At 41.9% G+C, this 20,071-nt stretch overlaps 1 protein-coding gene across 2 annotated transcripts in view; it reads left to right on the top strand.

The window, feature by feature from the left end:
- SEC14L1 (SEC14 like lipid binding 1) overlaps positions 1 to 18,207 on the top strand; it is a 41,942-nt gene extending 23,735 nt beyond the window's left edge. For both annotated transcript variants that reach the window (XM_037410460.1, XM_037410468.1), the window contains 14 exons: positions 784 to 933; positions 1,024 to 1,155; positions 2,649 to 2,777; positions 3,030 to 3,264; positions 3,979 to 4,088; positions 4,875 to 5,064; positions 7,999 to 8,087; positions 9,028 to 9,098; positions 10,751 to 10,922; positions 11,235 to 11,369; positions 12,819 to 12,953; positions 13,402 to 13,653; positions 14,660 to 14,838; positions 15,399 to 18,207. In XM_037410460.1, coding sequence (XP_037266357.1) covers positions 784 to 933; positions 1,024 to 1,155; positions 2,649 to 2,777; positions 3,030 to 3,264; positions 3,979 to 4,088; positions 4,875 to 5,064; positions 7,999 to 8,087; positions 9,028 to 9,098; positions 10,751 to 10,922; positions 11,235 to 11,369; positions 12,819 to 12,953; positions 13,402 to 13,653; positions 14,660 to 14,838; positions 15,399 to 15,504 — 2,085 coding nt within the window. In that variant the 3' untranslated portion in view covers positions 15,505 to 18,207. The remainder of the gene's footprint in view (positions 1 to 783; positions 934 to 1,023; positions 1,156 to 2,648; positions 2,778 to 3,029; positions 3,265 to 3,978; positions 4,089 to 4,874; positions 5,065 to 7,998; positions 8,088 to 9,027; positions 9,099 to 10,750; positions 10,923 to 11,234; positions 11,370 to 12,818; positions 12,954 to 13,401; positions 13,654 to 14,659; positions 14,839 to 15,398) is intronic.
- Positions 18,208 to 20,071: the final 1,864 nt, after the last annotated feature.

Genomic DNA, 20,071 nt, shown 5'->3' with positions numbered 1-20,071 from the left:
CCTCTTACCTGTTTTACTGATCCCAGATTACCTGCCTTTTCTGAGTGTGTCTGACTTAATAGTCTTCTGCGTGTGTGTCAGGTATTTAAGAGATTAACTATTTACATATTCTTTAACCAGAATCAAAGCTAGTGCTAGCTCTGCATTCTTGCAAAAAGTTTATTTTCAGAAGTATGAAATGGCCTCAGAATATTGGAAAGACTTACTGTATGTTGTTGGACAGAACTGTAAGCTGATAAACTGTGCAGTGAAATCACTATGAATATTCTGTGCACAAGGAGCTCGAGAGCTCTGTTAGCTTAAGAAATAGGTTTTGAAATGTTTTTATTAGACCTTTGGGAGCTGTAATGGAAAACCCTCTAGACAGCTTGGAGAAACACCGATAATTAGCATGTGGGTTTTTTTAATCCAACACGTAATTGTTTTGTCTTGTGGTATTTTAGAACTAGAGGGTCTTATTTTCCTTTTACTGCTGACAAGAGGGTTGTCGTTGTAGATAATGACCAGTTTCCTTTTTGGAGGGAGGGAAGATATGGGGTATTTCATGTGTCTTAAAAATTGTTTTACCTGGAAAGGGCTATATTAGGAACATATTAATGGATTCTTTGGAATGCACTGTGGCTTTTTTCAGCTATACTGTGGACTCCAGGAAGGCTCAGTCCCTTCTACAAATGGTATGAAGGGTGCTGTGCCCTCCATATGCTGGTGATGTAAACGAAGGAACCCTATGCACACCCTCGGGAATTAATTGTGGTGACAGTTTTTCTTTTTTTATCTTTATAGGCATATGAAAGAAGGTTTCCTACATGCCCTCTGATCCCTATGTTTGTGGCCAGTGACACTGTAAATGAATACAAGAGTGAGGATGACGCTATCCACGTGATTGAACGGCGCTGTAAGCTGGATATAGATGCACCACGGCTATTGAAAAAGGTGATTAGGTCTAAAGTGCCTGTTTTATACTTTTGGATATCCTTTCACATGAATATTGTATCTTAACGGAGTTTATGTAATCTTCCTCAGATTGCAGGAGTGGATTATGTCTACTTTGTCCAGAAGAATTCTTTGAACAGACGAGAAAGGACTTTGCATATAGAAGCCTACAATGAAACCTTCTCTAATAGAGTCATTATTAATGAACACTGCTGTTACACAGTGAGTAACAGGCTCTTGGTGGTGCTACAGATGGAGCTAAGTTAGTGTTCAGATTTCAGGAGTCACAGAAGTTGGGTTGTTCTTGGCTTTTGCCTTGCAAGAAAAAAAACAACACTCCGCCATGAGTGATAATTGTTGTTTGTGTTAAATGTAACACACTTGCTTGAAGAACTGAAACAAGTTTGGCACCCTCTTGCTTGAGCATCTTCTCAGAGAGCAGAACACAACATAATTTTTTGTTTGACAGCTCTGTTTAGGCAAATCTGTGGTCTGTAATAGCAGTGTGGGACTTGGTGAGGCTTATGATACCCTGACAGAACTGTTAAAGGGGAGTTCAGCGTAGCTTATTTGCCTTCTGCTCAGCTCAGACAAATGTTCAAGTCAGCTGTGTTTTAACCTAAGTCTTTCCATTGTTCTTGGTCTTCAGTGCAGGCATTTTCTGATACAGAGGAGTTTGGTGGCATGCTTGCTGCTATGCTCTGGTCATGTTTTTTTTAATGGCTTTAGCCAATGCTCATAGGCTAAGACAGCATACACATGTAGCAGTAAAATTTCAAATCTATGTTAAAGGTCAGATCAAAGCTAGCCAATGTAACCTATTTTATTTGTATCATAGCATTCTTTTTACATGCAGGTGATAACATTTTCTGTTGTGTACAGAATCATGGTTAAAAGGTCAGTGGATTTCAAACCTGCTTGACACTTACCTGATTTTTATATTTGTGCGGTTTTCAAGGCACATTTAAAAATACCTTTCCACCTGCAATTTTTCTGTGAAAGCTCTGTTTAAATGGGAAATGCTATACAGAAAAATGCATGTGGTTTATAAATAGTACAAAACATTTGTTGCTCTACTCGATCAAGAAATTAGTAGGTAAATAGAAAGCTAGAATTTTAATTCAAGAATAAATTGGTTTTAGAAGTTCATTCTTAATAATTTTATAAGTGAATTTATGAAAGGACAGGGAGATTCAACAGTAAGTCTGTTGAAAACATGTCTAGACTACAGTGCTTGGAAATGCTTATGCTGTGCTTGGAAATGCTTATGCTATATTTGCTGCAGTCCTCAAGCTAGCTGGCCTTGGTCTATCAGTCTAACCTGCAGCAGCAGCAAGTTCATTGTGGAGTATTTTACCCCGTTCCACAGATACACTACAGTCACAGCCCGTATCTAGAATGAGGTACTGTTAATTGTATAAATGTGCTAGTCCTTTGGCTTTTGGCTAGTGCACCAGTATTTCTCCTCCCTCCCCTTGTTAAGCAAAATATGTGCTGTGCTAGCCGTGGGACGGTAGGAGGGCTTCTCAGCCTTTTTCTTCAGCGTAACCTTCTCTGAACCATGTTTTGCAAATGAAGAAAAAGACTGCAAATTCCACTTTAATGTTTTTGACTATGTGAATCTGTAAAACAGTCATTGCAAATGTTGTGAGGGGGGAAAAAGAACCCGCACTTAAGTGGGTAACTAAGCTGTGTGACCTCCTTTTAACTAACAGGTTCATCCTGACAATGAAGATTGGACCTGTTTTGAACAGTCAGCAAGTCTGGATATAAAATCTTTTTTTGGTTTTGAAAGCACAGTGGAAAAGATTGCAATGAAGCAATACACCAGCAATATTAAAAAGGTAAGCTTGCCGTCGTGAAGGAGGTGCCTGGCTCCAAGTTAGCAAAAGACAATGTAGTTGCTGCTAAGTAACAGGCTGCTCTGCTCAAAAAGCTTGACTGTTCACTCTAGCTTGGGGCAGCATGTGTGTGTAGGTCTGTGTTTTCAAATGGAATCTTTAGAGAGGTCTGGCCACTTAACGGGTTTTCAGCCCAATCCTTTCTGTGTCTAAATGGGTGGTCTCAGTAGCTGAAGCAAGTTTTTCTTTTTGAAGGGAAAAGAAATAATAGAGTACTACCTGAAGCAGCTGGAGGAAGAAGGAATAACTTTTGTTCCTCGCTGGACTCCTCCTGTTGCATGTAAATTGGAGAGCAGTACGTCCCACACAAGACGACCAGTTTCACCTGCTATTAATATACCAGACTCTGCCACAAAGGAGGGCTTGAACAATAAGGAGATCCTCAACACCTCAAGCAGCCCCTCGGAGCCCACAGCAGGAACGCCTGATGGTATGGTGGTTTGACTTGTTTTAGTGGGATTCTTTGCATTGTAGAAGCTTTCAGCACTGTGCTGCTTCTCATGGGTAGCTGAAAATTTTCACATTGGCTCTTCATTTGATAACACACAATGTTAAAGTGCAGGCTTGCGATGCAGTAATGTGGGATAGCCTGGATGGCTGTTACAGGCTGATGTTTTTAGTAAATGAAGATCAGATAGGAGTGGAAAAACTTTTCACTTTGTTCATTAGGTTGCAAATGAATGGCCTACTTCTTGCCCTGAAATTCAGGGATGGGTATAACTGTAGGAATAATAGGGAGGAAAGGGATGAAGCTTCCCTGGATGCAGTCGTCTTTTGTGTCTTCCCCTGTTAGCAAGGGAATTTAGGAAAATTCTTGCACTGGGACATTTAGATCAAAGCTTCTCTAAGTATTTCCAGAAGAAGCAAGCCCTATGGTGCTGTGGATTGACAAATCTGAGTATACTGGCAAAATGTTTTTATAAATGTGCCTGTCTACTCCTCTCTCAGTTGCAGAAGGAAAATCTTGGTTAACCATTAAGATGGCTGTGTATGTTACCTTGCTCATCTTGTCATTCATTCAATTCTGACTGTACAGAACATAGAGCAGCTGCTTCTCTGCTTCAGATATCGGTATAGATGATCACTTGCTACTTTGACTAGATCAGTTGAGGACCACTGTAATCACATGTACATCTCCTTTTAGACAAGCTAGATGCAGACTACATCAAGCGGTATCTGGGTGACTTGACACCAATGCAGGAAAGCTGCCTCATTCGACTGAGGCAATGGCTGCAGGAGACACACAAAGGCAAAGTAAGTTACTGTTGGTCTCTTGTGACTCTGTCTTGGAATGTGTATTATACAAGGTGTACCTGGTGAAACATCATGCCACACCTTCTGTGGCAAATGGTTCCTGTTAAGTGGCCCTCCATGACCAAAACCTAATTTAAGTCTGTACAGTGGCAACAGAAGTAGTTCATTGTGACTGTCTAGCTGACTTTGCCAGCTGAGGTGTTTAAATGATTAGCATGACTGGCTTTCAGAATGTCAGTAAACAAGCACAGGGAAATAACACTGTTTTTTATAAGTCTGCCTGGTTCTACAATAACCTTACTTTTACATCTGTTTTGGTGGAACATTGTATTCTCAAATTTATGTCCCTAAGTGCAGTACTGAAAGGGAAGCAATGTGGCTAGTTAAATCACTGATAGCAAGGCTGGGGTTTTGCAGTGGCTTGTGATTTGCATGTATGTCTCTGCTTCCTCTTACTTAGCAGTGAAATACAGTCTGCGTTTCATCCTTAGATTCATTTAAATTGGACCGACTTAGCATGGCCATACAGATGTGAATGATTACATTACAGTTCATGAAATGTGTATCCCATATATGAAGGTAGCTGCAGTACCTGACAGGGCTGATGGTTTTGTTGTAAACAGACTGATCTGCTTGAGTAACTTCCAGTGTGACGTACATCCTCTTGCATGGGTTCAGAGCTATGTGTTTTCCAGCTTCCTTTGGTTTTTTAGTTCTTGTTTCAAACTTTGAATACAAAATGTTTAGGGTTTGGGTGGTTGTTTGTTTGGTTTTTTTTTTTAATAGATCCCAAAGGATGAGCACATTTTAAGATTCCTGCGTGCCCGGGACTTCAACATTGATAAAGCAAGAGAGATCCTTTGCCAATCACTGACCTGGCGTAAGCAGCACCAGGTAGACTATATTCTAGATACCTGGAACCCTCCTCAAGTACTCCAAGATTACTATGCAGGAGGCTGGCATCACCATGACAAAGGTATGCTCTGTAGGGTGGATATTGAATGGCCTTTTTATGTTCTGAATTAGAAGTGATAATTGTTCTTCTGTTAACTAGAGATGACTGGAAAAATGGCTAGAACTTCTCAGTTACGTCCTAAATGCATTTAAATGGATGTTGCCAGCCTCTGAGTTGGTGGAGGCAGACTTCTACGTCCTAATCTTTCTGGCTACCACTGACTTAGTTAACTCTCTAAAGAGCTCTGCTTTGCCAGTAGCTCAAAAAAAGTTATTAATTGCACTTCTGTAGTGCTCCAAGATGCTTAGAAGGGTGTTATGCAAATGCTGAGTGTTCTTTCAGTGATTAAAAGATGTTTGTAAATAAGTATATCTTTCTAATCAATTTATTTCTGATGTTGTATATCTACTGATGGCATAAATAAATACTTAAGCTGATTGTAATGCCAGGTAAATGGGATGTTGCAAAAACATCAAATAGAGGAGGTTTATTTAAGCAGGGAAGAAGCTTTGGCTGAATTCCCTTTGTATGGTGTGCAACTGCTAGATCTTTAAAACACGGACAACTGTCTGACATGATCCCCTATCCCTCGGCTTGCTTTATCGTGCACTGATCTTGTTACTAATACGTAGGAATGAAATGTTTTGGAATTTGTTGCTTGAGGCAAGCTGGGCTCTCTAGATAAGGAAATGATCTCTTACCGTGAGCTATCTGTGTTCCGATTTAGTCTTTTCCCCACTAGGCACCATTGTTTCTGCTAGCTGTTCCTGTTACAAGAAGTGTATGAAATGGGACAGGATGCTGTCAGCAGTAGTGGCCAGGAGACAGGGAGGACACAGGAGAAATTTAATCACTGTAAAGCTGAAGAGCTTGAAGGGCTCTCCCCTGCTGCTTTGGGTTTGACAGGCCTCAAAATGAGAAAACTCAAAATGAGCATGTTTGTAGAGATTGTAGGGGAAAAAGACCTGTGAATAAGTTCTCCCTTTGTCTGTTCCTCGTCAGTCCTTTGCAAAGACTTCCTCTGTCAGTAGCACATAACTGGGTCCTGCCAGTGAGTAGAAAGGTACAGAATGCATCAAAGGGTTGTTTAATGTTTTTCTGAGCAATTCTTCAGTCTTGTGGTGAACTTTATGCCATCCCTCCTTTCCCCTCCATTTCCTTTGATCTCTTTTGCAGCATGCCCACCAGTAAAGCATGGGTTTGTCAATAATGGAAACGGAACTTCAAAACTGAGCAGTCCTCTGTAATTTAAAATTTTACAGTGGTAGGCTCTTTTTTTAAAACCTCTTTTCTAGTACTGCTCTTTTCCTCCTACATATGCTAAATGTGCCAACTTAAGCTGGTTGAATTCTGTATAGCTTTTAGTACTAAGGCAAAGGCAGCAGTGCTAATGAAGCATGTTGTCTAGAATGAGCTATTAGTGCAAAAGAATTAAAAGTTAGTATTTTAGCTTGCAATTAGCACATTTTTCTATACATCTGAGTGGCTTTTATTTTGGCAGGAATGCTTCAATCAAATGGGTTTTCAAATCATAAAGCTTTGATGGAATATGAGATATACAGTGATAATACAGCACTGTCAGCTGAGACTTTTCATCATGTGTCATTTGGGTGGACCAGGGTTAGTAAGCTATTAGTTTGGTTGTGGATGCGTGTGCATCTGTGAGGGAGGGAGACCTGCTATGAAGCTTAATAATACTTTTTGTTTAGTATTTAAAAAGCTAAGCAGTACATTCCAAGATAATTGTGTGCTGATGTTAAAATAACGTTTTCTTTTAGACCATCTGATAAAATAGAAAATACTGTGAACTTTCATGGGGAGTAGTGTCTTTGCCAAATAAATAACTTGCCTTGACTCTGCAGTTTCAGTTGTTTTGGTTAATAACATATCTTGACAGTTTCATTCCTTGTGTCCCAAAGGACTTGATGATAATTTGATACCTGTCTTAACAGTTGTTGGAGGGAAGTTTATGTAGAAAGCTCTTTTTTTCTTTTAATTTTGATTTTCTGTCCTAGCATATTCAGTTTTATATAAGTTGGTGATTCTGTAGCTTGTGTACCAGAATAGATGGAGCAAAGTTTAAGAAATGCATCACAGCTTTGGGAGGAGGTTGGAAGCTGTTTCAGACAACTAGCTGCTATTACGAAGAGCCAGAAATGCAAGCTTTAATTCTCAAATGCAGCTAACACAGTTGTTAAGCTTAGTGCCTCAGTATCCTGGACAGTATTGGGATGCCTCAGTATGCAGCAAGATGACTGAAAAGCAAGTCTTTGAATGCAGAGGGTTCATCTGATGCTGATCTCTGGAACAGAGTCTGTTCTCACCAGGCTTAACCTGCATAAGTGAGGCTGTGTGCCAGTTCTGCATAATATGTAATGACAGAGCTGGAAGGTGTGACTCCAGCAAATACTGCAGAAAGCAAGTCTCTGGGTTAACACTTTGTTTCACTAATTCCCAGAACTCCGTGTAGCTACTTTTCCAGAAGGGTGGTTGCAAGTTATCCAGAGCAGTATTGCATCATGTGTGCAGCAGGCTTACAGCCCTCATTGCAACTCTTCAGCTACGTTAATGGACTGAAGTTTTTCCTGCATCTTAGCTGTCCTGGAAGCTAATTATAATCCTCTGTCTTTAATCGTGTATACCAAAATCCTGTGTGTACTGACATACTTGTTGAAGTCCTTTGAACTTTCCTTGCAGATAGGTGAGCTATTTTTGCGTCAAGATGTCTCCATTAAACTTCAGCCGTTCATTTACAGGCAATCTTTCAGTGTAGCTGGACAAGGTGAAGTTTATGTTGCCATCTGCTCCAGGTTCTCCCTCTTCCAGCTGTACAACAGAGTTTGAACTGATCATGGCTTGTTTCCATTTGGATTTTTAGCAAAAAACTAGCTCACTTAAATTGTCTATTGCTGTAAAAATAAGTGTTATATTGACATATTTGTTCTCATTATTCAGATGGTCGCCCGCTGTATGTGCTGAGATTGGGACAGATGGATACCAAAGGCTTAGTGCGAGCGCTTGGGGAAGAGGCCTTGCTTCGCTACGTAAGTATTTTTGGAGCCAGCAAGCTGCTAACAATGTGATATTTCTCATTTAGAAATTTCTTCCTCTGCCAAAACATTCATCACTCTGGATATTTTGATATACTCTCTGGCCGTCTGTTTTTGGTTTGAATGCATCTGAAAGCTCCTGGTAGCTGATCTTCTGCATTCTTTCCAACTGCGAACTGATGGCGGAAAGGCGTAGTTCTCGGCAACTCCTGTAGTTATTGGTTAGCATTTTCACAGATTCTTCTGCAGTTGTGCAGTGCTTCAAACTTAAGTGTCTATGTTTCTACAGAAGAGAAAATGCCATGCTCAGACTTTAAGCCTGTACTCCAAGGATGAGAATAACTTTTTAGAGAAAAAGTACTTGTTTATAATTTTGCATTCCTAAAGGCATCACGTAAATGTGCTATTGTGAACCTACTCAGTTTCCATGCAGAAAGCTGGCAGAGTTCCAGATTTGCAATAGTGGGTTTTTGACTCCTAGTAATGATAGTCATGGCCCGCCCACTGGAAGCAGGGGCTGGATTTTACTTTTTCTCCTCCAGTGGCATTTCTAGGCACATAATAAATTTTGTTTGGCCTAGTTCTGTTTCAAGGTTATGGTCTGTGACTCAAAAAGGGGCTGTCATTTCTGAATAAATAGGAAATCAGTGCTTAAAAGGGCAGAAGTATAGGGAGACCTCTTGGCTGTATCACTCATGGGCCTCAGTTTTCAGGAGGCTCTTGTTTATATTTTTCTGCTTTTATGGAAAGGTATACTTATTTTTCAACAAGATCCACCAGTGGGGTACATGTAGTGATTTCTAGTTCATTCTGTGGAAAAGTTTATGCTGGTTTGAGCTTGTAGTTTTAATTAGTCTTAGGATATAAAGAATTTTTTCTTTGTCCCATCTACTGAGTTTAAGACTACCTTCTCTGAACGTGTTTTCTTATATAGGTTCTTTCAATAAATGAAGAAGGACTGAGGCGATGTGAGGAGAATACGAAAGTATTTGGCAGGCCAATAAGGTAACTTACAAGTGGATCTGCTCTTTGGAAATTACCTGGTTTCATGGGGGTGGGGTGGGGAACATCAGGCAAGGTGGTGCTGCTGAGCAAAGTTTATTAAATGTAACAAGGAGAGGGTAGGCGCTCTGGCATGCAGGTAAAAGCACAGTTACAGTTGACTGAAAGCCTCCCCAGTTACTGATAGAGTGAGTCTGCATGGTTGAGCCTGAGGGAGACGCAACACCTGCTCCAGCAGTCTGTGCCACGCTCCTAATGGTTCTGCATGTGGGGTGTTATGCTTCTGCTCTCTTCTACTGTTGGATGTCTGCAAAGCAGTGCAGCCTAACTCCCATTTCTGTTTCTGGGGGGGGGGGGGGGGCGGGGGTTATAGACAGATGGTGGTACAGGCTGCCAAAAAAACCAAAAAAAATCAGGCCATGATAATATTGTGGATAACCTTTCCAGTAGTTTCAGGTATTGTTTTCATGTCACTCCTTCATCCATAGTCTGTCATGCTCAGTTCTAGTTTGTGTTCTTCATTTGTTATGTGTGATTACTCAACTCTTGATCCAAGGTGAGGTCACGAGGCTGCTGTGAAACCTGGGGTCTAGTTTTCGAAGTACTGGCATGACTTCATGTGAAGTTCAATCAAAAATGACTTGCTATCCCATTTTTAAATCATCACAGGGGTCACATATGAAAGTGTTAACTGCAAAATAGATTTAAGGGTGTGGAGTGAATGCAGGACTGGTTGAAAAGAGTCCTGTCACTCCACTGAAAAGAGACAGGGTTTCTTGGACTCTGTTCAATTTCTAGCTCCTTCCCTTAATGTGTAAGGGTTCAGGGATGCGTGGTATGTCTGCTTATGTTTTCCCTGTTAAAGAACTTGCTGTCCTAGCTCTCAGTGGGAGGTCAAATCCAAGAGATGGGTTTCATGTGTGTAACTGAAATTGTGCTGCCTACTGGATCTTCAAGTGTACAAGTAATCCTGAAGGACTACATATTAAACATTTAAAGTGAAACAAAGAAGGGTTTGCTGTTTCATAGGAGCCTTATGCATCATTTAATGGATGCTAGCTGGTGCAGCACAGCTGTAAATCTTGAATTTGCGCCCAGAGTGAGACCTGAACTTGGAAATAACTAAAGCATATGCAGAAGCTCAGCATCTAGTACTAAGAACGTACCTCTTCCTATAGAAAAAGCTTCCCGCCCTGACCACAGAATTATTTTTGACATGTAATGGAACTGTTACTGTCCTGTCTTAGTAGGAAATCTGCACCATGAATGATAAATTGCTTCACAGCAGCAGCATGGCCATTTAAGTGATTTCCTAGTCAAAGCAATGGCTTAACATTTAGGCTGGCTGTTGACAGGATCTTTTTTTGGCTCTATATTAACCTTCACCTGGAGTCTGAAATGTCTGGTTGGGAATACACGTGATGTGGTAAGTGGTCATTGCACATACTCTGCAACTGCACTGGGCACACACTCTTAAGACATTTCTGTTCTAAGGGTCTTAAACTCGGTGTCTACAGGTAGTGCAAAGGAAGGAGGTAAAACAGAAGAAACCAAAACACGCAGTGGGGTCAGCACATTTCATTATTTTGAACACTTGTATAAGAAAGGACAATTTTGATGCAATTAAAATCTTTCTTTTTTTGTCTTATATTCAGCTCTTGGACCTGTCTAGTAGATCTGGAAGGCTTGAACATGCGACACTTATGGAGACCTGGTGTCAAAGCATTGCTAAGAATTATTGAGGTGGTTGAAGCTAATTACCCTGAGACTTTGGGTCGACTTCTTATCCTGAGAGCACCTCGAGTATTCCCAGTTCTTTGGACACTGGTATGTTTGTAATTCAAGGTATTCCTCAGCATTCTCAGTACGCTGTTACTTGTAGTTTGTAAAAGCGCTTTAGAGATAAGGCTCTGTAAGTAGGAAACGTTACTATCTGGAAGAATATCTTCTATAGGATTCCTGAAATGGATTTTTTAAAAAAACACTACCCAAGAACTTGCTTACATAGCCAGTTAATTTAGCTTCTTTGTAGTGTGAGCTTTACATAACAAGGATGGTAACACTTAATGTGATCAAACTTCAAAATTGACTTGAGAAAAATGTGGGAGCCTGATGTATTCTGTTTTCTTTTGCTTGTAGGTTAGTCCATTCATTGATGACAACACTAGAAAGAAATTCCTTATTTATGCTGGAAATGACTACCAGGGTCCTGGGGGACTGCTGGATTACATCGATAAAGAAATTATCCCTGATTTTCTTGGTGGAGAGTGCATGGTATGAATATAAACTAGTGCATATAGCAACTTACTTGTGGGTGGTTTATTTTTCCCCTCCACTCCTCTAAACAAAGAAGCCTAGAAGCACAGAATGAGTCCTAATGTATTTTGGGTGTGGGGGCTATGGTGTAGGATTCCAGGCTCAATGTTTTCTTCTGGATCCACTTTAGTGGACTGCAGGATACTAATTTCTCAGTCCCTTGTCATATGCCTTAATAGCTGTTTCCTGCCCAGGCTATGCGTGTTAACTGAGTGTGTCATTTTACCATCTTAATGATATCGTAAGGTTTGTTTTCTCTGTAATGTTTTTGACAACACAGGCTCGCTGGTGTGACTGAGGTGTTAGGAGTGAGGCATTTTCTGGAGCCTCTGTCACAGTAACACTTAGATGATCTTTTATTTTTGAACTCAGCTACATTAAAATACAATTTCAGGCTTGCCTTTTAAGCCCCTGTACAATATCTAGATTAATTTCTTGAAAATTCTTCTAGGTCTGTTCAAATACAGTTTCAAATTATAACGAAGTACGGTTAGACATGTTGGAGTAGAGCATGTGTTTTATCTTCAGTGGGCTGCTTTTTGCTGCAGCAGTAGCTTTCAGTGGAGAGAGTTTGTGCTCTCTAATTTGGAGCTGGAGAAGCTGGCAGAATCTGCTGCTTAAGTAAGCAAAAGTGAATGTTACCAGAAAGCAAATTGCTACAATGTTTCCTGCCACTCACAGGCAATGATAGTGTCTTTCTTTCTTGTCTTTACTTCTGGAAATTTGAACAAAAATGACTTCTCAGAGATCCTTTTAACTCTCTGTTGTAATTCAGTTATCAAACACTTCTACCATCCCAAAGACTTCTATGGATCCTGTTCCTGATAAAATAGTTGCCTAACTTCATTACTAGAGAATTTTTAAAAGAGAAGATTGCTTACAGAAGTTGTGTACTGAGCTTTCAAGACAGTTGTAGCTTCAAAACCGTTACCTTCTTGACTGCAATATCTTTTACCTGTTTAGAAACTTAACTGTATCTCCCCCACACTTTTAGCTACCCCAGTTCTTTCAGGTCTCTGTAGGTTATATTTTATTTTCCAACTGAGTTGCTATTTCCACTTTCCTCAGGATTCTTAAGTGGCTCTCATCTTCCTTCAGCCAAGGGCAGTATGAGTGATAACTGTAGTTATTTGCACGCTCATTTTCTGTAGTGGTGGCTGGTGTGTATATACAAGATCTGTTTCTGTGGTGTCTAATTCTGCAAGCTCACCTAAACCAGATCATTGTAAAACAGATTTATATATGTATGATGTACAAGCTATAAAATTACTTTCAAGCTCTGTTCATACCTCATTCTTCAGAATACTTGCTGAATGTGAGTTTGTTTCTGAAGCTCTCGGGCAGAGAGCATGACAGGGTGTGGGTGTACAGATGGGGATACTTTTTAATGGCTGTTTATGCTTTTAGTGTGAAGTACCAGAGGGTGGGCTGGTTCCCAAATCCCTCTACCGGACGGCAGAAGAGTTGGAAAATGAAGACATAAAGCTTTGGACTGAAACAATCTACCAGTCTGCAAGTGTCTTCAAAGGAGCTCCGCATGAGGTACGGTTGCAGCCTACCCTTCTTTACTTCTATCTCAGCCCACTGCTCTGGACTTTATCTCTTGGACTGAAAATGGTTTAGAACTTGGATTATTTAGTTGCCATGCTTCAGCCTTGTTCTTCTGTAGTTCTGGTGCATAATGATGCTTTAGGAGCTGAAGTTTGTGACCATTTCTAGTATTGTTGCCATTTAGAGAATATCACTGTTTTTCAATCTATTCAAGCTATGTCCTAACTGAAGACAATATTCTCAGAAGCTAATTGAGAGCTTCTGGGAGTCATGTGTTAAAATAAAGACACTCTGTCAGGAGAGAATTTGTATCTACAATGTCTTTTTAATAGTCAAAACTAAGCCCAGCAACCAAAAGCTTTGCTCTGAGTCTTCCTTCCTGGTAGGAGTTTGTCTTTCTAAGCAAATGGCTGTTGTCTAATGACTTTTCTGTCTTAAGGTTCTCATTCAGATTGTGGATGCCTCATCTGTGATCACATGGGATTTTGACGTGTGCAAGGGCGACATTGTTTTTAACATCTTTCATTCCAAAAGAGCCCCCCAGCCTCCTAAAAAGGACTCTCTGGGTGCCCACAGTATTACATCTCCCGGTGGGAACAACGTTCAGTTGATAGACAAAGTCTGGCAGTTGGGGCGTGATTACAGTATGGTGGAGTCTCCTCTTATCTGCAAAGAAGGGGAAAGTGTGCAGGTAAGGCTGCCGGATCCTTGTGTGGGAGCAGATGGAGGCTAGCTCCTAAACTACACGTTCTAATTCACAATCATTGATGACTGGGTGGTGATTCAGCTCCGGACTATCTGCTTGCTTTTGGCTGACATTTCAGCGTCATTTCAGTTCCTAGCTGTATCCTGTAGGGAACAGGGATAGTATTTACATGGGATCTGCTGTGAGCAGAGCTTGCATCAGTCCAACAGTGACTGGGACTGCTCAGCCAGGAATATAGGGGAGTCACCTGGAAGGAAGTGTGCATCCAGAAAGTAGCAAGACATGCTTTGTGCTGTAACTTGGACCATTATTTTCTCAAGCAGTGTGTTTGAAGAATATCAGTGTCTTACCTCAGTTATGAGAGAAGTCTGGAAATTAAGACTGAGCTTCTCTCTCTGTTTGTTCTTCTAACAGGCACCATAAGGAGCTCCCTATGGCCAGGGCTCCTGAAGGTGTTTTTTTTATGGCATTTGTAACCTATCCCTTAAATACTAAGTTGGGTATTACATGCAGCATGTTTGCAGTTGTACTCTGCCACTGCTATTCCTTTTGACTTGAAATAAAAGTTAAACAACTTTTGACAGAGGAGCTCCTTAAGTCATCTAATCGGAGGTGTTAAACTGGAAATACAGGCAGTGACCTGTTGAACTGTACTTTCTCTTTCTGTGAGGCAAGAGCCTTGACTGCCCTTTTCACAGTCTCAAAGGCCAGCTGTTAATGAAAATAGAAAAAAAAAAACCAGTTTTAAACAAGAACTTAATCCTTTCAGTATATTTCTGTCAAAAAGCAGGAGGAACTGCTGGTGTTCTATCGTAACTTTTGTAAGCATGTTGTGTGGGAGAGTTGACCAGCACTGCCAGTTGGCTGAGGAGCTGAATTATTGGCACTGGGGAAAAAATTATGGGCACATAAGCAGATTTTCTAAGCTTGGGAAAGAAATTTCAAGCCTGCAAATCTTTGTGTTAATACATGTTGCTGTGGCTGCTTCCAGGGATCACATGTGACCAGGTGGCCTGGCTTCTATATTCTCCAGTGGAAGTTTCATAGCATGCCTGCCTGTGCTACAACCAACCTGCCTCGTGTGGATGATGTATTAGCATCTCTACAGGTCTCCTCTCACAAATGTAAAGTGATGTACTATACAGAAGTAATTGGATCTGAAGACTTCAGGTATGTCTGGCCAAGGTTCATGAAGGTCAGCCGATGTCAAACGTTTCTGATACTTGGGTAATCAAGCCAGTGTCAAGTTCACTTAAATACAAGTAAATTGTCAGTTGTGTTTTCTTAGGCCTTAAAAAAAACAAAACAAACACACAATCAAAAAAACCCACCCCAAATCCAAACAAATTCAACCAGTACTGGCACTGTGGGCAGCTAGTGTATAAAAAGGGTTAATTAGTTATCATAATCATCACTAGTCACTTGTTCTGCTTTGAAAGCATATAGAAATGGGTGCAGCCTAGTGATGGAATAGTCAGTTCAGTTGCCTGCCGGTGGATTTAGTTGACTGAAACTAGTTCCTCAGACTTTCTGAACAGCATCTGTTTTCTGCAAGGTGTTCAGTGTCCCCATTACCTTATGTGGCAGGGCAGAAAAGTATTTGGGTATCTGCACCAAAACTGTTACTTGCTTTTTATTCAGTGTGCAAACAAATACAGTGTAGATGTATAACAGAAATCAAAATCTTTGTATGTTCTGAAGCTTCGAGCTACTTTTGTTTGTTATTGCAGGGGATCTATGACCAGCCTTGAATCAAGCCACAGTGGATTCTCCCAGCTCAGTGCTGCCACCACCTCTTCTAGCCAGTCCCATTCCAGCTCCATGATTTCCAGGTAGTGCCACAACAGATGAAAAAAGCAAATGGATGAGATGGCTGGACCCTCGCCTGTGGCAGCTGACTGCAATACAGCATATTCAACTGGCAATTGTGCAAAAAAAAACCCCCACCCCACAAAGCCTTTTATAGATAGAAAAGTAGCTGTTTGAATTTTAAACTTAGTGGTTTTGGTCCTTGTTAGATCCAACAGCTTGTCTCTTAACTTTAACCCTTTTTCCTAACTCAGCCATAAGTATTTTTGCAAGTGTGCTTGCACAAATCCTAACTCTGAACACAAGGGCTCTCATTGAAAGGAAAAATAACCAGGACATCAGTCAAGAATAATTTTTTAACTGTGTAAATGTTAAAAAGAAGAAAAAAGAGAAAAAACCCGACCAAAAATGCTCCGTAGTGCATTAGAGATCAACTGCAAGTCTCCTGTCAGGACATCCCTTGCCATCTTAAATCCCCTGTGATCTTCCAGTGCTGCAAACTCTTCTCCCATTGCCACTAAGTGATGTCCGAGACAAAGAAAAGCAGTTGCTGGATACTTGACTTTGTGAGTCCATTTTTTTCAAAGCATGCCCACAGAGCTGTGGCCAGGCTGTAAACACTAATACCTTTTGTATGAGCACACTTCTGGGGAATTTGAGCTCTGGATCTTGATGGGTTAAAGCAATTCATTCTTTGCTTGAAGCACTGTGGAGAGAGAGGCAGAGAGCAGGCTCTCCCTCACTGTGTCATGCTGGGCTGATCCAGAATTGCTCCGAGGATTTATTCCCAGCTCTGTGCTGGAGCTTCACTTCCTTAGTATATTCCATGTGAACTGATTTTACTGAGACTCTGTTCTTATCAGGAATTTATGGAGAGCTTAAAGTTGCTTCTTAAATCAGTCTAAAGGAGGTATGGCTTGCATCCTTCCTGTGCGCTTTTCAATCCCTCTTGCCTCCTGTCCTTCCCTGTGCATTTCAGAAGTGGAGCGCTTTATTTCTGAGCAGCAGAAGCTTTAATGTAGGCAGGGAGCACAGGGATCTGTGCTCTGAGTGATACAGTTGAAGATGCTCGAAGCAGTGCCTGCCTGACCATTTTCAGTCTTGCTACTGCCAGTGGTGAATTGCCTTTCTGGATGTTGTCCCTATTCTACCCAGGCCCAAGCAGTTCTGCTTGAACTCTTTTTGTTAAATTCTGTTCAGGTATTCTTCTGCTTCGAGCCCCCTCTCCCATGCACAGCAAAAGGCACAAAAGACTGAATTAGCGAGCAAAGGGCTGCCTGCAGACAACTACAAACCATACCCAGAGTGGAGCGGAGAAGATTTCGGTCTGAAATGCAGCAGGATTTGCATAGTTAGACCCTGCTTGGTCTTTCCTCACCTGCTCAGAGCTAAATTATCCATCCAGGTAGAAGGAGCTACTGTGCTGGCTGCAGTCCCTACTAGAAAGCTGGATAGGCTCTGTTAAGTCTTGGGGAGGCAGCACTGTTGTGGGTAAGTGGTAGAGGAGCTTGTGGAGGTATTGCCCTTTCAGAGCAGAACTCCCTTAAAATGCTTCCTGGATGCCCTGCCTGAGGAAAGCTGGTTCTGATCTCAGTATAAATCCTTTTTACGACTGCAAAGCTTCTGGATGGCAGGTTACTAACCTCTAACAGCACCTCTTCCGTGGACCAGTTCTGGCTGTGGAACGTGGCAGACAGAACTGACAAGGAAGTATTTTAGTAACAGATTTAGAGGTGCTGAGAAGCCAGTCTCCTTAAACTGAACCAAACTGGTCTATTTTGTCTTTTTTTGAACTTGGAAGTTGAAAATGGAGGTTAGACTGTTCTTTAGGCTGCTGAAGTGTGCTGTTGTGCCAGATGGGCCACTGCTTTGGTGTCGGAGCAGCTCCCCACCCCGTGTCTGCACAGCAGACAACCACATGCTGTGGCGCTCAGCCTGCCCGTATGAGCTGTCTGCCTAGGAGGAACCCAGCCTTCCAAGGAGTGGTTTGGTTCTTGACATGCAGGAACCAGTATTCCCAGGTGCAGGGGAGCTAGTGCAGCAGGAGCCGCCGTGAGCTTAACTTAATGACACTCCTGGCTCTTTGCAAACGCCACTTTCCATTTACCAGGCTGCAAGGGTTGAAGATGGTCCCCTTTCTTTCTCTCTCTCTCTCAGATGGCGATTTTGCTGACAACTGTAAAGAAACTGCTTCATTCAACACTCCACATCTGTCCAGAGGTGTCTGGCTTTGTAGACCTTTTTGAGTTGCAATCACTTTTCAAGTCTGAAGATCTATATTTTGTTTTTCACTTGAGCTGGCTCAAAAGTGGCACTTTGGGTTTTTCCTGCTATTAATCTTAACACATCTTTTAGAGCTCAAAGCACATGACAGCACAAACAGCTGGGGAGATAAAATTCCAGAAAAACAATAGTTAATCCTCCTCTAAGCAAAGTGCTGTGGCAATATGACTTGATCACTGCAGTCTGACTAATTAATTTCCCATACCCTGGTCTTTCTTTGTGTGATATTACTGCTTTTCTTCCTTCTCTCAGCCAATGACTCTTCTGATCGCTTTTTTTTTCCTGTTATCAGTGTCCTTCTGCACTTTCCTGTCTGTACTCATGAACTGCATATCAAATTCTGTAAATGTTTTGTATACATAATACCTCATTCTTGGTAATAAAATACAGATAGTCTTTAAAAGATTTTTTTATCATTATCAATAAATGTGAACTGTTTGGAGAAAAGGGGTCAGCCTCTTTATTTCATTCATCTGATGCAAAGCTTCCAGGTTACTTCGTGTTGAATTCAAGTCTGCCAGAGCTGCTCAGGGGCAGTGCTGTTCAGCAGGAGCCGTCTGCCACTGGGGAGAGGTTTCAGAAAAGCAGTCTGTCTTGGCGAGTGGAACCCTGAGCAGCAGGTACAAGGTACAAGAATGTGGTTTTTAGAGGAGGAATGGCCTCTGCTAGGCACTTCCCTGTCATAACAGCATCCTATATTCCCCACAGTACATATATACAGGGGTTTTTTTACTAGTCTGTGAATACACAAAAGGTACAAAATACTGTGCTTAAAAAGTCTTAAAAAAAATAGCTGCTTTTATGGATTATATGATGACTCTGTACTCTTATCACAGTTTGAAATGGAGCTTCAGCCTTAGCTGTTCAGCTGATTGCAGCAGCATCCCTTGTGGAGTGTGTTATGTGTGTTATCGAAGAGGCTCGCATGGATAAGCTTAGCGCAGCAAGGGTACAGTTAAATCTGCCTCACTTGCCCCAGTGCAGGCTGGAGGGTGCCTGGCCACCTGAACTAGCAACTGCAGTAACTTTTCTTTTTCCACCCACTTTGTTACGCTGTGGCCCTGCTGTAGACTTTGGGAGAGCGAACGGCTGACTGCATCCCCAGGCGGAGCACGTGCTGTCCGGGGAAAACCTGTGGGCACAGCTCAGAGCCACAGAAGTGCCTGCAAACCCCCATCCTGCCGGTCCCGCTGAGCCCTGCCGGCCTGGCCTTGCTGTGGTGCTGGGTGGGAGCCGCTCTGGTCCCTGGTGTACAGCATGGGCTTGGGGAGAGGGATGCCTCCTTGAAGGTGAACGTCCAGCTGCACTGTTCTGTGGTGTTTGGCAGGTGCAGGTGCAGCTGCTGTGAGTGTGGGATGAGGGCTGGTTGGTTTTTTTTTAACTGAAATTTAACAATATAAAGGTTGCAATAATTTTCTATTACTCAAAAATAAGCCTGCTGCTCTGCAGGGCTTGCCATACAGGGGTTTGACACTGCCCACTTTGGTGTGGAGGAGATGAGCTCCTTGGTGGTCCCCACCACTGATGCTGCCTTGAGTGGGAGGCTGTGGCAATCACATTTGGGGAATTTAGATTTTTTTTTTAATTATGATTATTAGAAGACAAAGCTTTAGCTACTTCTAAAACAGGAGCCTATAAATGTCAACCTGTGGTTTTTCTAGACCCTGGAGTTGGAGCAGTGGCTGAAACATCCATTTATGGTTGGCCTTTCAGATTTTATCCTAGCTGTAAAGTTTCTAAAACAAGAATCTTTAACTATGGTTGTGGAGGTCTGTCAGCAAGACCAGATGGCTGCCTGACCTACTTCAAGTTTTAACATGTGGCCAATATTTTTATGCCAGCACGTAATTATAATGGACTGGCTTACTGCTGCTCTGGACATTACTAAATACAAAAGCCCTTGAAAAGACATGGTTCAAGAAAGTGGTGCTTGCTGTTCAGCTCTGCTGTGCCCCGGGAGGTGCCGGGAAAGCTGCCTTGCCTGGCCAGTGCTCCTCTCCAAATGGCAATCAAAACACAGAGCCTCCGATCTTATTTGAGCTGAGCAGATGACAATGGTGCAGGCCAGGGCTGCTCGGCCGTGCAGCTCCCCTTGGAAAAGGTATGTATCTGTTTGAACCAGGTATTTATTTTTGGGACTTTCTTGGTGGATTTTTTTGAGATAAAGCAAAACTCCTGGCAGGCATTTCACCTTCGTCCCCTGCCAGCCCTCCCTACTCCCTGCAAAGCCAAGGGCTCCCAGTTCTCCAGCCGTGAGACCCTGTTGTCCTTTCTCATTTGCACATTAGCTTGCCGAAGAGCTTCTAACTTC

This window comes from Falco rusticolus, chromosome 1, assembly GCF_015220075.1.
Source record: "Falco rusticolus isolate bFalRus1 chromosome 1, bFalRus1.pri, whole genome shotgun sequence".
NCBI classification, from domain to species: Eukaryota; Metazoa; Chordata; class Aves; order Falconiformes; family Falconidae; genus Falco; species Falco rusticolus.
This window is presented reverse-complemented; position numbering and strand designations above follow the sequence as displayed.